Source organism: Sabethes cyaneus, chromosome 3, assembly GCF_943734655.1.
Source record: "Sabethes cyaneus chromosome 3, idSabCyanKW18_F2, whole genome shotgun sequence".
In the NCBI taxonomy this organism is placed as follows: Eukaryota; Metazoa; Arthropoda; class Insecta; order Diptera; family Culicidae; genus Sabethes; species Sabethes cyaneus.
The window spans coordinates 159,225,112-159,247,967 of record NC_071355.1 but is presented as its reverse complement, the minus strand read 5'-3'; the positions used below and the strand labels follow the sequence as shown (position 1 = coordinate 159,247,967).

The 22,856-nt window shown below is 40.8% G+C and overlaps 1 protein-coding gene across 6 annotated transcripts in view; it reads right to left on the bottom strand.

Moving 5' to 3' along the window:
- Window positions 1–22,856, bottom strand: part of LOC128742924 (uncharacterized) — a 45,207-nt gene that overhangs the window by 19,252 nt on the left and 3,099 nt on the right. For 5 of the 6 annotated variants that reach the window (XM_053839420.1, XM_053839419.1, XM_053839421.1 and 2 more), the window contains exon 2: window positions 1,692–2,267. In XM_053839420.1, the coding sequence (XP_053695395.1) occupies window positions 1,692–1,894 (203 nt within the window). In that variant the 5' untranslated portion in view covers window positions 1,895–2,267. Of the gene's footprint in view, window positions 1–1,691; window positions 2,268–14,678; window positions 14,901–22,856 lie in introns of those variants that run through there. The other variant, XM_053839424.1, reaches the window with a different exon arrangement.

Below are 22,856 nucleotides of genomic sequence, written 5' to 3'. Positions count from 1 at the left end.
ACTTGGGAAGCGCAATAAAATTGTTGGCATGGATAAAACTTTGAAAAGTATTTAATGTACAATGCGGACAACAAAGAAAAAATCGTGGTGATAAAATAGAATATTTCGATAACGTCATGAAAACTCTAATATCTTAGCATTACAAACCCGGTCTAACCAAAAATGCTAGTTAAGAGTTCCAAGTTATGTCAAAAAATATCCTAGTTGAGTAGGTAAGATGGGTATGCATACCAGTTACCAGGAATATTTAATACAGTAAACCGGCATACCTATTTACAGACAGTGATTTACTAAAAAAAAATTTTCTTCATCTTTTTATTGGCTATATAGAAGTTAAGCTTAGTTATTTCTTGGGGAAGAGGTTAGGTTGTGGACTCGAGTCTCGCCTTCGATTAGTCAATATATATAGCCGAATATCAAGATCTTCCAGTTCATCTAATTTTTTATTGTTCACAGTAAATATTTACTCTTTGCCAAAAAATTACTAAACAATGATGTAAGTAATCATTAAGGTTGTTTAAACTATTGAAATAAACATTGTATTATTCTGTAGGCACTGAATTGTATTTATTCGCCCACATGTCAATAGTGAAAATGAATTCAACAAAGGACCAGAAAAAGCACCAACAGGACCATTCATTTTAAATATCTTTGACGAGTGTCAAAGCTCTTATTTTACTGCAATGAAAATAAACATTTACAACCCACCTTCTCTGTGTTTTTTAGTTTTACTGAATCAGGTATCAGGAGGTGATCATGATCAGTTTAATTCAATTTACCGAATTCCTGATACAAATTGATTGCCATATTAACCACTGAATAGACATAATCTTAACATTAAATAATAGTAACAACAATTCTAATAAAATAATTGAGGTTATTTGGGAAATTTGCAACAAATAACAAGTGGGCGAAATTTGGGTCATTTGGAGGACGAATTTTGGATCGCTATGGGCGAAATGTGGTACTAGAGGTTCCTGCTCAAAATTGGATCTTTTGCTATCAAATTTCAATTTTCGCGATTCCGAATAGCCAAAATAGATAGAATATTAATATATAGTCATACTTGTCTGAGTTCAGGGCTGATTTTATAATAATATGGCGATTTATTCATTTTACAGCATAAAAACCTGATAAAAGGGGCGAATTCTGGGGTCGTTACCCTAACATACCTACTCGTCTGATCAAAATGATTTAGAATAGAGGCTGTTGTAGCATTTCTCACAATGTAATACGCTTGAATTGCAAATGTAAATCGCTCGCAGTAGTATGAAGAGCCACTAACAGATCAAGTAGTTATTACAAAATTATAAAATGGTTATATTCAAACTGTAACAATGCCGCAAACAAGACTATTGCTACCGTAGAACGCAGTGATTTTTTAACGTTTAGTGGGTGTCACGATCCTAAAAGAGGCATCATCTTGTTACGGCATTTTTTTTTATATCAGACTGCGATGTGATCTCCTATCAGACGGACGATCGGTTCGCGTCGACTACGCTTTCATCTGAACTGAACTGGGCAAGACCGGCACTTACTTGTTTGGAACTGGCGATGGCTGTATGAAATGTGCCGTGAATAAATTGCTACCCTAAATAAGTGTGTATGTACATTCAACGCCAATACCATAAATAACTCAATTGAATCAACCGGCGACGCAATCGCTCGGCCAGGAACTAGAGGAGACTTACCACATATCTCGCAGGCCATCTCTGATGCTGACCAGACTGCCGCGGCGTTCCGACCGAGCCTTGCCCGGTCGCTGGCTGGTGAAGTTCCAGAACCGCAACCGTTTGTGGTTCTCGTCTTCATAGAATGGATTCAAGTGCTCCGGATAGTCGTAGATTGATGTCTGGCTGGCGGATCGACCGGTCGTGTTATAGGAGTAGGACATATTCGTTTTCTTCTGTTACGGCAATCGTCTAAAGCTCTGCCACCACTCACTGCAGCGATAATTTCAAATCAATTTGCACTTTTGCACCACTCTTCGTCATAAAACTACGCAATTTTGTTTCACTGTTTTAGGTCATCACTCGAGTCATTTCTTCAGTCGATTTCAGTACTATCGTGCTAGTGTTGCCTTTTTCTTGCTTCACGATCAGGCTCGAGGACGGTGGTGATGACGACGATAAGATGTTTGAATTGCACTCATGTGTCACCTTCACTGGCCGCCCAACTCGCAACGTTTTGCACTTGGATGATAATTCGACAAAATATACGGTGGTTTTGCACAGCTATCTAGGTATGTGGACGCGTTCTGAAACGCGCTGTTGATGAGAAAAGAAACAACAAGTCGAAATGAGGAAATATAAATCTTGGATGTTAATTTGGTGTTCAGGAAACTTTGCCTTCGCGTGACCGTGTGCCTTCCAGTCGTACAGATATCGCGGAATAAAGGTATGTGTTCTGGATGTAACCTGGCGGCCGTTATCTGTTACACTTTCCACCGAGTGTTTTATCTTATCAAAATGCACAGAAAACGGCTACGACGACAATGGCATGTAGAATGTACACACGCGAGCGGACTATACTCGCGGGGCCGACCGACTAGGTTTCCATGCTCGAAGTAACGGGCTATTTTTATCGACACAAAAGATATTGAATGCTGCTCACTTATAAATTGCAACCCGTCGCTGCTGCGAGCGGTAAATATGAGATATGAATTGATGTTTTTTTGGAAAATGTAAATCGAAGAAGTTGATTTGATGAGCTAATTAACTACTCTATTTAATTGTAACGAAATTGAACCTTGGTTCTTTTAAAGGGTGTAGGTCTCGTACGTGACAATTCGCAACATTTTTCTCAAAAAGTGAAATACAAACTTGCGCAACAATTTTTTTTACAGTTATCTTTGTTTCAAACTTTTGTATCGTTTAGTTTCATGTTAGTTGTATCCTAATGTTGTTTATTATTAATTTTTTATTGAATTGTAATTTATATTCTGCCTTTCATATGTTTTGTAGACTGTTCTGCCGTTTCCGCAAATCATTCCCATATGCGGTTGCGATTTACATAAACATTAAATGTAATCGCAAACATTCTCATACCCGGATCATTAATGTTGTCATAATTAGGAAATTAAATAAAAATAAAAATTAACCTATTTAATTTTACTATGTATATTTTATTCTTGACAGATACGTATTTCACCTACGACTTGCAGGCTTCTTCAGTGTCTGTTTGCGTACTAAATTAGCCAAAGCAATTTTACAGCTTTTAAGACGCTCCAAAAACTTCAGTCAATTTTGAACTAATTTCTACGAGACCAGTGACATTTTACTTGTGATTTTTTCTAATTTTGATCCATCTCACCATTTGGCCATTAAACGAATATGACGGTTTCCGGGAAATCAAAATTCCGAAGGAATATCAGCTATGAGATAGAAACCTAGTTGCAATTTACAAAATATCAGTCAAGTGGGAATGACTGGTAAATGGTTGGATAACGCGTAAAACAGACCCCATTGTGGTCCCTAGCCTCTTATCTAGCAACTCCTACCCCTACCTCCACGTGGTACCAACTGGAATACGAGCAACCTTAGCGGAGATCGGGTAACCAACCCCGGTGGAAACTAAGGTCGTATACCAACAGGGGAGGAGGCACAGTGTGTCTCGACACTGCAAGATGGCAGCCCCATCACGAGGCTCGGTAGCGTAAGCCCTAGTACGGCTACCTATCTAAACAACAAAAAACTTACAATAAGAGTCAAGAAATATCTTCTCGGAATATTCGGCATGGACCAAGGCGGCGAAATAAGGACATGGAATGGATACTTGGTACCTGGAACTGCAGATCGCTAAATTTCGTTGGTGGCGACAGGGTGCTGCTCGATCAGCTAGAACCCCGAAAGTTTGGCATCGTGGCACTGCAGGAGATCTGTCGCAAGGGCGAGAAGGTGTGGAGGATCCGTGGCGGCAGAGCCCGATTTTTCCAGAGTGGTGGAGCTACCAACGAGCTGGTAACGGGCTTCGTAGTGTTGGGCAAACTGCAGGATCGCGTAATGGATTGGAAAGTGATCAACGAGAGGATGTGCGTGTTGAGGATAAAAGGCCGTTTCTTCAACTACACCATCATAAACGTGCATTGCCCACACGAAGGTAGACCCGACGACGAGAAGGAAGGGTTCTGTGCGTAGCTGGAGGCAACGTACGACAGCTGCTCACCACGGGACATCAAGATCGTCATCGGGGATATGAACGCCCAAATCGGCAGGGAAGCAATGTATAGACCGGTGATCGGGCCCCATAGCCTGCACACCGACACGAACGACAACGGCCAGCGATGTATCAGTTTTGCGGCTTTCCGAGGCTTGGTGATCAAAAGCACCTTCTTTCCTCACAAAGATATCCACATGGCCACCTGGAGATCACCTGACCAACGAATCTCGAACCAAATCGACCATATTCTGATCGAGGGCCGGTTTTACTCGAACATCACCAACGTACGCTCCCTACGGAGTGCGGATATTGACTCGGACCACTACCTAGTAGCAGTACATGTGCGCTCAAAACTATCGACGGTTTATACCTCGCGACAAAGTCGCCCTCCTCGGCTAAACATTCGGCAACTAGACAACCCGCGAACTGCCGAAAACTACGCGCGCGTTCTGGATAAAGCTCTGCCTTCTTCTGTGGAGCTAGATGCTTCGACTCTCAACAACGGATGGAGTAGGATACGCTCGGCCGTCAACGAGGCCGCAACCGCGGTGCTAGGTGTGGAAACCTCGAGTGCACGAAATGATTGGTTTGACGGGGAATGCCAAGAAGCGATAGAGAGGAAAAAAAGAGCTTGGGAAAACTGAGAATATCCACGAGAGAGAATTTGGCCAAGTATCGACGAGCAAGGAATGAGTTGACCACGATCCTGAGAAGGAAAAAGCGCCAGAAGGAGGACACAGATCGTGAGGAGCTTGAACAGCTATTCCGGGCTAATGATACCCGCAAGTTTTACGAGAAGGTGAACCAAACTCGCAAGGCCACACACCAAATCCTGACATGTGTAGGGACGAGGGAGGGGATCTTATCACAAACGAGTGCGAGGTGGTCGACAGGTGGAAGCAGTTCTTCGATAAACACCTCAACGGCGATATAGCAGCAGGAGACGCAATGGAAGTTAACCTCGGAGTATCTACAAACGACAACAGCGTACCGGCTCCCGATCTCGAAGAGATCCGACAAGAAATCGGTCTGCTGAAGAATAATAGAGCCGCCGGGAAGGATCGACTCCCGGCAGAACTCTTCAAAAATGGCCAAGAACCGCTAGTAACGGCACTTCACTGGCTAATTTCAATGATTTGGGAAGAAGAGAAACTACCGGAGGAGTGGATGGAAGGTGTAGTCTGTCCCATCTACAAAAAGGGCGACCGGCTAGACTGCTGTAACTACCGCGGCATTACGCTGGTCAACGCCGCCTACAAGGTGCTCTCCCAGATTTTGTTGCGTCGTTTATCCCCAATAGCAAGACAATTCGTAGGGCAGTATCAGGCGGGCTTTATGGGGGCCCGTGCTACTACGGATCAAATTTTTACTCTCCGACAAATCATTCAGAAATGTCGAGAGTACAACGTGCCAACGCATCATATTTTCGTGGATTTCAGAGCAGCATACGATACCGTTGAACGCGAACAGCTATGGCAGATAATGCACGAGTACGGTTTTCCGGACAAACTGACGCGGCTGATCAAAGCTACTCTGGAACGACGGAGGTAATCTACGCCAGACTAAAAACGGAGGCTAGGAGGATAGGGTTGCAAATTAATGCGTTGAAAACCAAATATATGGTAGGAAGAGGCTCCCGAGATAGTAACGTTTGCCTCCCACGGACAGTGACTATTGACCGCGATGAACTGGAAGTGGTTGAAGAGTTCGTATATTTGAGATCTCTGGTCACCGCCGACAATAATACGAGTAAGCAGATCCAAGGACGCATTCAAGCTGGAAATCGAGCCTACTTTTCCCTTCGCAAGACGTTTCGATCAAGGAGCATACGCCGCCGCACAAAGCTAACGATGGACATAACGCTAATCAGACCGGTAGTCCTCTACGGACTTGAGACAGTAACTTTACTTACGGAAGGCATACGTGCACTTGTCGTTTTCGAACGAAAGGTGTTGCGGACTATTTTTGGCGGAGTACAGACGGAAAGCGGAGAGTGGCGGAGACGTATGAACCACGAGCTACAGGCACTGCTTGGAGAGATTCCCATCGTACACCTGGCGAAAGTTGGGAGACTACGGTGGGCCGGCCACGTCGCAAGGATGCCGGACGACTGTGTAGTGAAATCCGTTCTCTTCAAGAACCCCACCGGTACCAGAAATAGAGGGGCTCAACGTGCTAGATGGCTCGACCAAGTTGAAGCCGACTTGCGTGTGTCGAGACGCGCAAGGAATTGGCGACGAGTAGCCCAGGACCGAGTACAATGGAGAGGAATTCTTGATACGGTAAGAGCCACCCCGGCTCTCGGCTGAATAAGTAAGTAAGTGGGAATGGGAATGTGTTCAATAATGAATTGTGGACTTCTTTAATATAAAGAGACGAAGCGGTTTGGCCATTCCGGAGTAGATTTCTATGGAATCAAGGATGGCCGTTCAGGACTTAATATAAAATCTATCAATATGGGTATCAAAGCTCATGGAATTGCTTTTCACGTTTCAAAGTGTTTTGAATAGTTATTTCGAAACTCGTTTGTACCGAACTGGGTCAGGAATGGTAGAATTTAGAATTGAAGATAAAGCAAAATTAGACCATCCGTTATTCCAGAGAAACCAGTTGCGAAATGATCAATCGGAGCTAAACTGCCCATATCAGTTCGAAATAACAAAAAATGACAAGAAAACAAAACAATTGTGAATAATATCATCTAATTCTATTACTTCACCAGATTCACTAAACCAATTTTAATTTTGTCTTAAGTTCCCTGCCATCCGTGAACCTATGAAAGCCAATTTCGAAATGACAAATATCGAACACTCTTCCGTAATTGCAGATTACCGAGAACTGTTATCGTTTGATGGCCAAACATTAAATAAATCAAAACTAGACTAAATGTACGAAATAATCACTGGTACCGGCCATATTATATACAAATTAGCAAAGTTATGGTAATGTCAAATGATGAGACTTGTGTGGGTACTTTTAATATGGGCCTACAAGTCTCTGGTATGTTTTGTACCTTGTAGAAATAAACAGGTCAATTGGTCCTTATCCTCTTATCTATCCTATCCCTCCATGTGGTACCAGCCGGAATACGACCAATCTTAGTGGAGATTGCGTTACCAACCCCGGGGGAAACTAAGATAGTTTATCGATAAGGAAAGAGGCTAAAATATATTCTGTCGGTACTGCATCTAAGATGGCAGCCCATTCACGCGACTCGGTAGCGTGGCCCTAGTTGGGCAACCTACCTAAATCAAATTACTACGGAAATTCAAGCAAATACAGATCGGAATAGCCGGCATCGCCCTAGGGACGAAACAAGGATGACGAACAGAAACTTGGTACTTTAGATCGCTAAGATCGCTTTAGATCGCTGCACGAACCCCGTAGACTAGGCATTGTATCATTGTATCTTGACTCTGCAGGTAATCTGTTGCAAAGAAGTGAAGCTTTGAAGATCCGCGGCGGAAAGGCCCATTTTTACCAGAGCGGTGGCAATACCAATGAACTGGAAACGGGCTTTATGGTTTTTGGTAGAATGCAGCATCACGCGGTAGATTGGAAGGCGATTAACGAGAGAATGTGTCTATGGTGGATAAAGGATCGTTTCTTCAATTACAGCATCATCAACCTACATTACCCGCACGAAGGTAGCCAGTGGTGTTTTGCATATTACAGACCTGGGAGTTATCTTGGATCCGCAGTTAACGTACAAGAAGCATATCTCGTACATTGTCACTAAAGCCTCGAGGTTTTTGGGCTTCATTTTCAGGATTGCAAAAAAATTCTCTGATATATATTGCCTTAAGTCGCTGTATTGATCGCTGGTGCGGTCCATCCTGGAATATTGTTCGCCATCATGTTGGTCAACGCCGCCTACAAGTTGCTTCCCCAGATTTGGTTGCGTCGTCTATCGCCAATAGCAAGAGAATTCGTAGGGCAATATTAGGCGGGCTATATGGGGGCCCGTGCTACTACGGATCAAATTTTTACTCTCCGACAAATCCCCCAGAATCAAAAGTACAACGTGCCCACGCATCATATTTTAGTGGATTTCAGGGCAGCATAGGATACAGTTAAACGAGAACAGCTATTGCAGATAATGCACGAAAACGGTTTTCCAGACTAACTGACGCGGCTGTTTTTTTGTTAGATAATAGTCACTTTAACATTTTTAGGTCATTCGTGACTTCTGCGGGGTTGAGATTTGAACCCGGGTCCTTGGCATGAGAGGCGTGAATGCTAACCACTACGCCGGGATTGACCCCGTAACGACGCGACTGTTCAAAGCTACTCTGGAGCGAGTGATGTGCTACGTACGCGTTTCAGGGACACTTTCGAGTCCTTTCGAATCGCGCAGAGGGTTGCGGCAAGGGTTTGGACTGTCCTGTATGTTATTCAATATCGCTATTGAAGGTGTGATCCGGCAAACGGGCATCAAAACGAGAGGAACGATCTTCAGCAAGAGTAGTCAACTCCTAGCCTTCGCAGACGACCTCGACATCATTACTAGAAATCTTGGGACGGCGAAGGCAATCTACGCCAGATTAAAAACGAAGGCTGGGAGGACTGGATTACAAATCAATGCGTCAAAAACCAAATATATGATAGAAAGAGGCTTCAGAGAAAACAACGTGCCCCTCCCATGGATAGTGACTGTTGGGGAGTACAAACCGTACTATCAGAGACCCTACTGTACGTGCGTGAGTGACCGGCCATCAAAGTGTCACCGGCTTAGTGCACTAATCCATAATACGTCTTTATGTGGGATTAGGCATTCATTAAATGCGACAATTGGACATTGTTCGTCAAAAATTATATAAGCTTGCTAAGCAAGATGCTTAAGCAGTCCACGTCGTTAACCGCCAGCAGCCGTCGTACTGTCTGTGTATAATTGTATAATATTAATAATTTATATAGTTCTTGTGTTAAGAAGTCTGTAGTAAAGAAAGGTGTGTCGTCGTGATAAACCGTCCGAATGTTCCAACAGCTGTACGAGCGCGGGTGCGCTCAAGAAAAGTAATTGCTGGCCTAGGATAGGCCAAAACCCCGGATAATTGGATCCCACCACCCCGGTACTCTGCGCTGATTCAAGGTTTGTCGAGTGCTGATGTTTTTTGATATGCGACACGACATATCTTACAGATGCTGAAATGTCCTTTGATAGGAACCGGTTCCGGGTTCAAAGTATTGCCCCGGACCCGGATGGTGCGCACTATGGCTCGTAACTGCGGCAAAGTAACTGATACGGCCACAGTCGACGATATGGTTCCAAAAATCAACAGATTTCAAACAAATTTTAACTATTTGGCTACTTTATCTAAAAAGCCATGTCACGATCCCCCAAGGAACTCCGGAGTAAATCCGGGGCTGTAAGACATATGGCCATTGCACTATGGTCCAGAAAGCGATTTTAGACGGACAAAAATGATTGCGCCTAAACGGGATAATTTAGCTCAATGAAGTCTTTGACAAGTTTTTGAATAAAAATATGATGCATCTTTTGAAGGGGTCGTCCAATGTTTAGATAATACCGTAACAACAAGTCAAGTTATAATTTTTTAAATAAGTTTGTTTTCGATTTTTTATTTTCAAAACATTAAAGATTAATTAATTTCACATAACTTTTCTGAACATATCAAATTTCTAACTCTTATGTATTTTCAGCAGTGGACCTTTGTTTATGGACGACCCGTAAAATCATATTTCTTCTTATAACTCATTTATCTCAATAGGTAGCTTAATATGATGTTCTACAAAATTTATTATACGTAAGAGAGTGATATTTTTCCAGAAGTCTATTTTGCTTTATCTTCATGAGGTAATAAGATATAGCCGATTTCAGGTTAAAAATAGGGTAATTTTACTAAAGCATAACTCGGAAAGTGGCAATCGAATCTTGATGGAACTTTGGCGATTCAATATACACATATGCACAAAGTTTTTAGCTAAAAATGGTAAGGGTAATATTTTTTTTAAAAAAAAGATAAAATTCTTTGAATTTTATGATTTACTGCAGCTAAAGTTGTAGTTTTATCCATCCCTAACGGTCTAGGCACAGTTTCTGGCTCAGTTTCACAGCGTTATAACACAATTTCGCTTAACTATTTTTTTTAGAAAATATCTTTAAAACATAATACAAAGTTTGTTGCTCTATTAGTTATTTTTTATCGAGACAAATACAAACGCTTATCTGACGACAATCGCGGTCTTTTCAATCAGTAAGCGAAAAATATTCATGATTATTCATTTGGTACGTTTAGTATTAATACCTACATTGTGAGAATATATGATATATACGCTGATGATATATACGCTGATGAATTACATAATTAAGAAATCTAAATACCATTTGCACTGTTGGAGACAAAAGATACCAGTCATAAAGCTATACATAACAAGTAAGAAATATTATAAAAATTTTATTTTGTTTTTCATATCCAATCCATGTTTTTTTCCAAATATTACAAAACTCAGTGAGTAGTTCATCACCGAATATTTTTGAGGTCGAACATTTTGTTCTAGATATCCTATGTTTTCAAAAGTAGAAATTGACAAAATTCGTGGAATTATTTTCGTCACAATTTTCCTGAATTTTTGATTTTAAAAGTTAAGAACTCTTGAACGCATAGTCAGAATGATACCAAAATGTCAATCTATTCTCAACACAGATATTATGCTATCCAGTTAGAATAAATTTCATATGTGGCTCTGAGACTCTCAAAGCAAAAACTATCTACAGAAGTCTACCCGTTGAAGGGTTGATTATACGTTTGCTAATAATTATTCGCAACACGTGCATTCGCTCAAACAAATCACCGTCGTGTCTAGTAATATTTGATAAATGTTAAAGTTGACTGAAGTTTTTTGCAATGGAATACGAAGATTGAAAATAAAGAAAAAAAATTTCCCGATTAATTTCCATTGTTAATTCTACTGTTTATAATGGATTTAAAATTCATATTGGAATTCTACTTGAATTTCAATGTTTAAATTACCGAAAAAGTATAACAATTAGTTAAGTTTCCTTCCTACGTAGTTCGATTACGCGCAAACCATAAGTTTTCCGCAGCCCTGCTTCATCTTCCTCGTTTTTCACATCGCAGTTAGTTTTAGTCTATAAAATATTTTCAAAAACATCTTCATATTGCGAATATACGCGAATAACAGTAAAGGTCCGTGTTAGTATCTGAAGCGATCGTAAACATCATTTAATTCAAGGTTATTGTTTAATGCCGAATGTTTAATTCTTTTAGCTTTTTCGCATGACAAACAAGATTGCGAATGTAACATTTTGAATGCATTCACTATTTTATTATCAACCACGGTCATTGCCAGTATATTTGTTGCGTATAGTATTCCGTGGTCGCATACTTGATTACTTGAATGTGAATCTATGGAGAAAACGACAATTTTAGCTATACCTAGTAAATCATAAAATTCAATAAATTTTATCTTTTTTTAAAAAAATAACACCCTCACCATTTTTTGCTAAAAACTTTATGCATATGTGTATATTAAATCTCCACAGTTTCATCAAGATTCGTTTGCCGCTTTCCGAGTTATGATTAAGTAAAATTACCCTGTTTTTAACCTGAAATCGGCTATATATTATTAACTCATAAAGATAAAGCACAAAAGTCTTCTGGAAAAATATTCCTCTCTAATTTATAATAAATTTTGTAGAACATCATATTAAGCTACCTGTTGAGATAAATGAGTTATAAGAGGAAATATGATTTTACGGGTCATCCATAAACAAAGCTCCACTGCTGAAAATACATAAGAGTTAGAAATTTGATATGTTCAGAAAAGTTATGTGAAAATAATTCATCTTTAAGGTTTTGAAGCTAAAAAATCGAAAACAAACTTATTTGAAAAATTATTATTTGAATTGCTGTTACAGTATTATCTGAACATTGGACGACACCTACAAAAGATGCATCATGTTTTCATTCAAAAAGTTTCCGAAGACTTCGTTGAGTTAAAATATCTCGTTTTGGCGCAATCATTTTTGTCCGTCAAAAATCGCTTTCTGGACCATAGTGCATTGTCTATAGATATTATGAAGATACCATGTTCCTGCAACAACTGGAGAGCTTTTCAAGATGGTGTTACGAAAATAGAATGGTGCTCAACTTTAGCAAGTGTTCAGTGTGGCGTTCTTCAGGAAAAAAAACGACCACTCCTTTTCCAGCTATTATTTCGGTGGTGAACTGATTAAAAGAAAGTCCTGCATCGCGGATCTGGGAGTCCTTCGTGACTCACAGCTCACTTACAAGCCGTATCTTGTTGCCAGAGCATGCCACAATCTTGGCCTAACTATGAAAACCGAGTAAAATTTCACTGATGTACATTGTCATTGTTATCACACCAGATTACCGTTGCATTCAAATCCAACTACAGAATCGATGTTGGATGGTAAAACGAGCAAGATCTTTAGATTGTTTGCTAAGGATGATTTCAACGATGAAATCTACAGATACAAATCATTCATAATCATATAGAAGTTCAGGGAACCAAGCACACTACTTCTTGGTACACCAGATGGAACTTGGCAGGCATCTGATTTAATGATAGTAACTTGTATTGGACTACACCAAGCAAGACCTCGAGCAAACAAAACTTTAAAATCGAATTATTTTGTGTTAAGAAGTCTGCAGAATCGAATCGGGTTTATCCCAATTTGAGCACGTCATTTTTTTTTGGTGAAACGTCTGGCATGGTCATAGGATAATTCAGCCAAAAAGTTAATACTCTGAAAGCTGATGATGAATTAGACAGGCAATTTTATGCAGCATTTGAAGCGTTGTATAAGGCGTGGAGTTGCTACAATGGAACATTCTTCGTAGATGTGAAACGTAAAATAACCACTTTTAGAAAGTTTTACGAAGATGACCAGCGTCAGTAGAAATTAGCTGAGTTCTACTCAACTAAGATGATCTGCTGGAAATTATTAGAATTCGGCTCAGCTAAGTAAATTCAATTCTGAAGCTCCCACTTCGGTGGAATTTGGGGGATGAATGTTAAATCTATACAATATTACCACAGACAAACAGACATAACACTCGTTTTCCATTCTTCGTACCGATTAAACCATCATTCTAATTTGGGCCTAGTTGGGAATGTCTCCGTTTTGGTGGCGCTTTTTGACAAAAGAAGGGGAATTCCCCATAAAAAATACTTTCTACTTCGTGGAATACCCATGTTGCTATTTGATATTTGGGAATGTCGATCATAGATGGTACTAATGTTTAGGCTAAATGTGAGGTACGATAATTTTTGTTGATTTTTCTTCCAAGAGTTATGTCTGTTTGTCTATGACATTACTTCAGGCAAGTTGTATGCGGAACAAAATTAACATTTAACGTTTTTGGTAAAAACTTGAGTTATACTATTGACACTGTTGTACTAGTTTCTTCGCACTTTTTTGCCGCACAGATGTGGCTCTTTCAAAACCGTCACGCACGGCAAAAACGGTGTGACCGCTGAGTAGATGGTACGTTTAGTAACTGAAGCAACATTTGTACAAAGGTGATCGAAGGAGTGTCTTCCACAATCAGGCAGAAGTGGCATATTCATGTTATAGACCCTAAACTCCATGAATTGGTAATGTTGCTCGACAAAAATCTATCGCCTCAGGAATGGTGATGCGGAAGATTTATTGCGATGCATTTCGGCGAAAATGAAGCAGTGACAGTTTTGACAGTGGAGATGACCCATGCAGGCGAGTATAAAGAAGTAGGAACTGAAACTCAATGGGGAAAGAATGAACAATTGAACTAATGCGTAAAGCAAACCTTAGAATAATATACAATAAACTTTGCAACGTTCAAATTTTAGCAACACAATATCGAACAAAAATTAATTAAAATAAGACACGTTGAACATAACGGTCTCGTTTTTAATTACTTTCTTACAGATCCGTTCTACATTTCGCGTATAATTTTTCGAATTGCCATAATACGACTAATTTTTAATTTCCACATATTTTTAATCGATACTACACGATCGGTTAAATAGTTTAGTGACCCGTACCGCGTTTTCTTATACTGTATAAATCACAAGATGTATGCACAATATAAACTATTACAGTTGAGTACCTGAAGCAGAACTTTAGCCATGCCTTTGTTATGAACATATGATAGTGAAAGCCAATCAGAAGGGCAATGGTGAAATCAAATATGAGCATGAACATACTTGCATTAACGATAATTGAGTTGGATCAGTTACTTGCAGATTTTCTAGAGGTGAGAAGGGTGTAACAGTTCCTTTGGCGAAATCAACGATTTTATGTTTAGTTAAGTATGTAACTATGTAATGTAACTCTAATCTTATTCGAATTTGCATTAATAACGAACATGACGAAAAATGCGGAAAACTACGAAATAATATCAAATATTCATAGCATTATGATCGCACAAGCGATTATCCATACATGTCCATTATATCCGCACTGGCACTACTCATAATAACGAGTAACGATATTAGCACACCTCACGGCAATGAGGTTAACTCCTTACTCTCCACTCTATTCGATTTACTCGTACGCAACTCTCGTACAAGGTTACTCCGCCGGGGCGTGTAAAATCCATCCACTTCAGAGGTATACATGGAAAATTGTTAGTTGGATTGCAAGCACGTGGTGAATCCGAGAAAAAATGAGCAGTCAAGACATAAAGCAACAAGCCGTAGCCAGTCAAGCTTTGACGTGAACCACGTTACCCACTTGCTCGTATCTCATGCTATCCTCTCGAATAATCAACTGGAAGATTAACTGAGGTGGAAAACGTTCGCTTTTATTTACTATTGGCTCAGCCGGACTAAGTAATTGCCGATTGATAAAATGAGGAAATAAGACAGACTGCAGCACACGAGCTGCCGGGTTTGTCGATCGTTGATCGGTTTGTTTGTGTAAGGAAAATTGAAGCTAACTAGGTTATGCGGTTAAAGATTCTTTTAGTTTTCAATTGAAAAAGTTAAAGTTTTTAATTTTTGGAAAAAAACAGCGTTCAACCAGAGATATCACGCACGCAGTAGCTGATAAACGTACTGATAAGATCCAAACGAGCGCACCACTAACAAACGATACGACGCAGAACATCGGTTCTTTAAATAAAATCGAAAGTTCAATTTATATACAGTTTTTTATTACTTTGCTTCTGTTTGCGAAGAAACGTACACGAATGGAAATGTTGACGATGTACACACTTGAGTTTACGTATATATATAAAGGCATAGGTTTTTTCCCTGCGGTATAGACCACTTGATATTACCGATAGCTTTTTTCAGATCAAATATTTATTAGCTAACTAAGGTTACTGTATTCCTTATTACGCAATTTAAAATTTCAATTAAGGATACGGGAGGGTATTTTCAGCAGGTTTCTAAATTCAGCCCGTTTGCCTTTTCTTTCGCCAATAAAAATACTTTGCCGATTTACAATTTTAGTATGTTATAACTATTTTCACAAGACTGTAAGTAATCTACTATTTTTCATTGAAAGAACGTCAAAACCACCTTTTCTTCCATTAGAACTAGGTCATAGGCCAAAAAAATAGATGCAATCGCTTCATGGGCCGAAAATATTCTCCCGTGTCCTAGATTCATTTGAACCATAAAGCTAATTGTACAAACGAACGCCATAGTTGTTCCAGTTCCGCTGACTGTTCAGAATGTCTTCTCAAACGATAAGTTTATTTTTCGCAAACTGCAACACCTGATAATTTTAACAGAATAATTCTGGAAATTCGGATAACAATTCTATTTAGTAGGATAACAAACTTATTTTTGGCCCCATGCGTTGTACATGATTTGAGCACTTACAGCAAAATCAAATGGTCCAAATGATATAGTTATAAAAGGGGTCCAAATTGGGTTGGTTACCCTAAAGTAAATTTCGTTTCGGCTGAAATCAAATTTTCTAATGTTTTTTGCGTACTGCAAAAAGGAACAGCTGAAAATTCGCAAAAAATAAGTAATTTTTTGAGTAACCTGAAAGTATTAGATATTCTCTAATACAATTCGACATATCAATCGAAATCGGGGAATTTGTCTGATATTTTTCGATTCGAGCCAACACTTAAGATTCAATACAAGCACACACGATGAAATTGTTAACTGAAATGCTAAGAAAGGTTCGTAATCTATATTCACGTACTGTCAACCTGATTGATGTCCGTGACGCGAAGAATAAATTATCAATCTTTCCCAACGTCGTCAGTCAGCAGTCATATTTAAATTTTTCCTTCTTGTCGATCCATTGTGTTGTTGCCAATTTGTTAGCAACAAACCGAGCAGGTCAAAAAATCATTTGCCTCTCTTTTAAAAATAGAGTAAAGGTATAATATTTTTACCTTTTACCTTGAGTGCCACGGTTGCAACCGTTTCATGTTAGTGAAAAGCATCAACAGTATTTCATCAGTATATAACAGACCAAATCGTCGGGTACCTGAAAACCCAGGGAACAATTCGCGTAAAGAAGCGTTTTTATTGGGAAACTTTTTTGCGACATGTAGCATATTGCTCATTATTGCTTCAGTTGAAATCTGAAAATATGTGGCATGTTCTCAGAGTTGCCTGGAAACATAGGGTAACATTTGAGGACAAGTTGCATGCTGCGTGCCAATTTAAACGAACTTTAATATTGAACTCTTACAGCTGTTTCCACTATCCATTTTAGTCTGTACAAGCGTTATTAATGTGCAATTTGAAGATTGTTGCTGGAAAAGCATTACCAACAGGGCAGTGATGAACTGCCACGCTTTCTGCCAACTAGTAAGCAAATCAAAGCAAAGCCTAAGTACTACATTCCGTTATCGAAACTTAACCTTCTGTTTTTATACGACAGACGTCGCAGCCAGCTATTAGAGTACGGGACAATTGCAGGACCAGCAGCTGCGATCCTATTAACTCTAACAGCCTCTTCCAGCCGAGATTAGAACATACGCCGACTGACTTATTAGACCAGCATCTTACCTCGAGGCCAACTGGAAGGTTGCCAACTAGTACAGTGAAGCTTTACTCGTTTGCTGCTCACGATCACCAGCGATCCCAAACCTAACAAACATTTGTGTTGTATAACAGCTTATTAAGCACCTGTTACCCGGTAATTAGCTATACAACGATTGAATAAGCTACTATTCAATAAAAATGATTGCAGGGGAAATACACGAACCAATCTACCAATTCTAGTTCGTCGCCGTTAACGGTTACCGTCCGTGGGAGGTGTACGTTTGTCCTTGAAACCTCTTTTAGGTCTACGATGCATTTATTTTTGGTCCAATTATCTTAGTTTTCGCCGCTACCTTCAAAGTTTAATTTATGAATGAAGCAAGGATAGGAATCTGACACAGACGTATTTTTACAAATTTTCATTCCATGAGTGTACAAGAGAACGTGTGCCCAATTGAATCTCTATTTCAATCTACCTAGAAGTAACATTGGTATATTATTGATTGATTAATTTTAGACATTGCTATTTCAAAATAGGATTGGAGTTATAGGAGAAAATGCAGTATCACAGTTAGCTGAATCAGAATTGGGTTTCAGACTAAGGTTTTATTAAACTGTTCAATATGAAATTCATGAATGCTATGAAATTGAAATGCATTTTCTGGTACTTTGTTGGCAACAAGCACAGTTGTCAATGCTCATAAATATTTATCCAATTAATGAAATTGACTCATAGTTAATAAACCTACCTAGTCCTAGGTGAGATCTCTTCACCTTGCTGCTTCGCCTAGTTATTATTATGTGTATTGATGATATCATTTATAACTTCTCACCTAAAGGTATTAGTCAACAACATAGACGGTGCAAAATTTTTTATAGTACTGGCTGACCCGACAAACTTCGTATTGCCACAAATTAACCTGTGTTGTATATAAGTCGTGTATCTCGGATGATCTTTGTCTTAATCACGAGTTTTGCAAGTTTCTGAGGAGTTCAACCTTAGATGATTCATTTTGGCAGTTACGTAACTATGAAAGCATGGGTAGTTTAATATACAAATTTGCAGTTTTTCCTCACAGTAAATTAGAAAACAACTCTCCCATTGCTTAGCTAGATAAAATAAAGCGGATAGCAATATTTGCCGTGATTGTATAACATTTCGCCGAAAACCGTATCGCGAAAAACCTTACGCGGAATATACCATTTCACGGAAAACCTTTATGTGGAATGTACCATTTCGCAGGGGTGATCATCTCCTTACTCACTGTCTCTCGTTCAGACCCAACTGAAGGAAAGTAATAGAGGGGGGTATAACGGGCAAAGGGTACAAAGGGTTTGGCATAGAAAGAAATATCAATAATATAAGCAGAACGCTCGCTGCTTATCGCTGCCGTATACCTTCACATGCTTTCGAATGCATTCGTGTGTTTTTGTGGAAAAAAATCACTTTCGCTAGTTCGCACAATAGATCAATTATTAATGGTCGCAGTGGTGCTAACCTTCCTACGAATAAAACCGCGGCTGGCAAAGAACGAACATGTGCAAATCTACCACCTCTGTTCATTAACTCCCTACAACCACGTGGTGTCAGCTGGGGTATGCACCCTTGGCTATTGATCACAACAGGGAACGCCCACATCAAAAATGGCAGCCCCATCAGCGGAATAGGGACTTTAGTGAACCAGATTGGCTAAGACAGCAGTCCGTCAACGATACGCCGACACATGGAGAGGGCTGTTAAACGAGTTTGTAGGCGAGACAAGAGAGCCTGGACTTACTTCCTAGCTGAAGCAGGAGAAACTAGAGTTCTGAATTGAGAGACTGGCCATGGCAACTCAGTAGCTCGCGAGAACTTGTCATTAAACCAGCGTCACACGTTTCACGTAATCAGTGAGTGTCGTTGGTTTAATGATGCGAGTTTTTGAGTGACATGGCCAATCTGTCTATTCAGAACTCAAGGAGAAACCGCCGCCGCCAATGGTGATATCCGTTTTTTTGTATGATATTTCTCGCCGCCTTTAGTGGCGTCGGGACAAATACCAAGATGCCGCTAAAGGACCGAGCTGATCAGTTACTGACTGACCGTACAGAATAGCTGAAGCGATGGACTGAGCATTTTGGCTAACGATTGGGGGGTTGGCTGTTCAGTCTTTAAATGAAGTAGACGATTTGTTGTCTTTTACACCAACGCTTCGATCTTCGGTTTAAATCTTCTTCAAATCGAAACGCTGGCATAAAAGACAACAAATCGTCTACTTCATTTAAAGACTGAACAGCCAAACCCCCAATCTATTATCATCGATGACTACAGTCGAAGAAACTCCCATTTTGATCGACTCTTTCGAGTTTGAAATGTTAGAGACCATCAGCAAGACCAGCATCGCGTAACGCCAATAGTTTGTCGCAATAATCGCGTCAACCATGAGGCATCATCACTGGATGAAACTCAGTAGCAATCAAAATTAACAAATCCAACAGATCGCCTGGGATGGACTGTACTTCAGCCGAGATGTTCAAAATAGACCCAGCAATATATGGGAAACCGCAAATTTTCCGGTGGACTGGATGCAGGGCATATTGATCAAGATCCCTAAAAAAGGGGACCTGAGTGAATTCGGTAACTGGCGTGGCATCACGTTGCTCTAGGTTACTCTTAAAGTACTTGGTAATGTAATACTAAATCGGATCCAGAAGAAGACCAACGCTACTCTCTGGTGGTAGCAAGCTGGATTCCGTGCCAGCCGATCATGTGTGGACGATATCACAACGCTCCACATTATACATTGAAGCAATCTACACAAAAGTTTAATTCAATGGACAAAGCAGTCTAGGTCCCCTCTAACAAAAAAAAACTATTGGAGCAGATCAACGTATGCCAGAGGTTTACTTCTGCTTCGAAAACGTAGGTGGAAGTGGATCGGAAACACCTTGAGGAAAGGAGCGAACTACTTCTGTAGAGAAACACTCGACTGGAATTCGCAAGGTCAACGTAGAAGAGGCAGACCAAACATGGCAACTTAGCCATGGACATCATGCTGTTGACGAGAACCTGTCATGAAGACAGGCGAAAGCCGTCGGCAGAGGAGATCTCTACGTTAATCCCTTAGCAGCATAGAGCCGGGATGGCTGTATCAAGAATTTCTCTCCCCGATTAGTTGAATGTCTCGATACACGTGAGTCGGCTTCAACCTGGTCGAGCCATCTAGCACGTTGGGCCCTGTTCCTGGTGCCGATGGTGCTCCCGACTTTCGTTAGGTACACGATAGGAATCTCTCCAAGTAGTGCTTGTAGCTTGTGATTCATACGCCTCCGCCACTTTCCGCTTACCGTTTGTACTCCACCAAAAAATAGTCTACGGCACCTTTCGTTCAAATACACCAGTTGCTCGTATGTCTTCCGTAAGCAATGTTAAAGTCTCAAGTCCACTGAGGCCTACCGGTCTGATTAGCGTTTTGTACATCGTCAGCTTTGTGCGACGGCTTAAACTCTTTGATTGAAGTGACTTACGGACAGAAAAGTGGGATCGAATTTCAGTTTGAATGCGTTTTTCATTCTTCTGAATTGTATTGTTGTAGGCCTTAATATATGGAAGAATTAACCACTTCGAGTTCATCGCCGTCAACAGTCACTATACGTGGGATGTGAACGTTATAATTTTTTTTTGTTAGATTATAGTCACTTTAACAACTTGGGCCATTCGCGACTTCTGCGGGGTTGGCATTTGAACCCGGGACCTCAGCATGAAAGGCGTGAATGCTAACCTCTACGCCGGGACTGACCCCTACGTTATTTTCTGTGGAGCCTCTTCCTACCGTATATTTGGTTTTTGCGCTTTGATTTGTAACCCAATACTTCTAGCCTCTATTTACAATCTGGTGTATATTGCATCCGCCGTCCCAAAGCTTCTAGTAATGCTGACAAGATCGTCAGCGAAGACTAGAAGTTTTGCCGAAAATCGTTTCGCTGCCCGCTCGCTGGATTACTTCTGCTGTCAATAGCACTAGAAAGTATCCTCGAAATACGCACTAGCACAAGTAGCAGCATCACTTGCTTCAGCATAGCTTTGATCAGCCGCGTCTGTTTATCCGGAAAAACGTTCTCGTGCATTATCTGCCATAGCTGTTCGCGCAAGACGAGTATGTATTCGAGATTTTAATAAGTAAAAGGGGTTGCGTTTCTCTTGAATTTAAACCGATTGCAGTTGTGCAACTGACTTTGAGAAAAGAGCGGGGTTCCATCGAGGAGGAATATACACGGTGTTTAATAAGTCCGAATACAACTCTTCATCGTTGTGTAAGTGCGCATCATGTGCATTCTGTGTATTGGTATTGGTATCAGCTTTAGCCTTGTATACAGGCTAACCGACGCGCAAGGTGTCGACTTCATGTCATTTGTTATTTATGTACCGCGCGCGATGAAGGAGTACCGCAACGTCGTAGTAAAGTTGTTTGCGAGAGGTGAGCGAGCCGGCGGCATATTTCGGCGGTTGAAATCCCGGGTCGGGTGTTGACGGGGACTGCCCACACCATCACGGCGAAGGACCTGGGATGCAAGCCGTACAAGAAACGCAAGGTTCACGGGGTAACGGAGGCTGCAACGAAGAAGAGGCTGGACAGAGCAAAACTGATACTTTCGCGGCACGCTGGGCAGGAGTTCGTGTATTCTGATAAAAAACTCTTCATCTTGCAACAGCCGCACAATGTCCAAAATGATCGGCCGTGGGCGCCGACGTTGGCCAACATTCCCCCGTCCCCCATAAACATCCCGCGGTTCTAGAGCGCCGCGTCGGTGATGGTTTGGTGGGCCGTATCCAAGCGTGGAAAGCTTCCACTGGTGTTTGTCGAGAAAAACGTGGAAATCAACGCCGCGTACTGTGAGACCGAGGTTCTGGAGAAGGTTGTGGCCCCGGCACTTCATGACCTCTACGGCAAAGGTCATTACGTCTTTCAACAGGACGGCGCTCCGGCCCACACGGCCAATATCGTCCAATCGTGGTGTCGTCTGATTCGTCTGATTTTCTCGATAGGACTTTGTGGCCTCCCAGCTCCCCGAATACATGCCGTACATGCTGGCCAAGCAGAGCGAACATAAAATGAGCACTATGGACCAATTTAAGAAGCTCATTTCCAAAATTTGGGAGATGCCCATGGACAAGGTGCGTGCCGTGTGTGACTCTTTTGAGAAATGTCTCAAGTTCGTCATAAAGCACAAAGGGGAGTGCTTTCACCAAATATGTCGTAAAGGTTCTCAAATAAAAATTGACTCAGAAAAGAATATCTAGTATTTTCATTTTTTAAACGCATTTTTATCGTCTATTCGAACTTATTGAACACCCTGTATGGTAAATAAACCTTTGTTTCGTTTCCATTATAGCGATGTTCATTGAGCAAACCGATGCATAATTAGCTATGTGACAGAAAGGGGGAGCTGACTGGGAAGAAACCGACATGTAGGTGGACGAGGAACGTGAGTATGAATGTATGTTCCGCCATAGCTCCGGAACTTCTGGACCGTCCTTCATTAAACGTCGTTTGTCAAACACATGTATTTTGGCATAAAAGAATCAGCACTGGGGGGGGATTGACAAAAGAGGGAGACAGTCTCTTACAAGGGGAGAGAAAGGTTCAAATGGGTGAATGGGTGCGTTTCTCTTGCATTTGGAATGATAGCAGTTGTACATGTTATTTTATTTCTGAAAGAGGGAACAGGGTGACCATTATAAAGGAGGAGATCTAAAACGTAAAAAA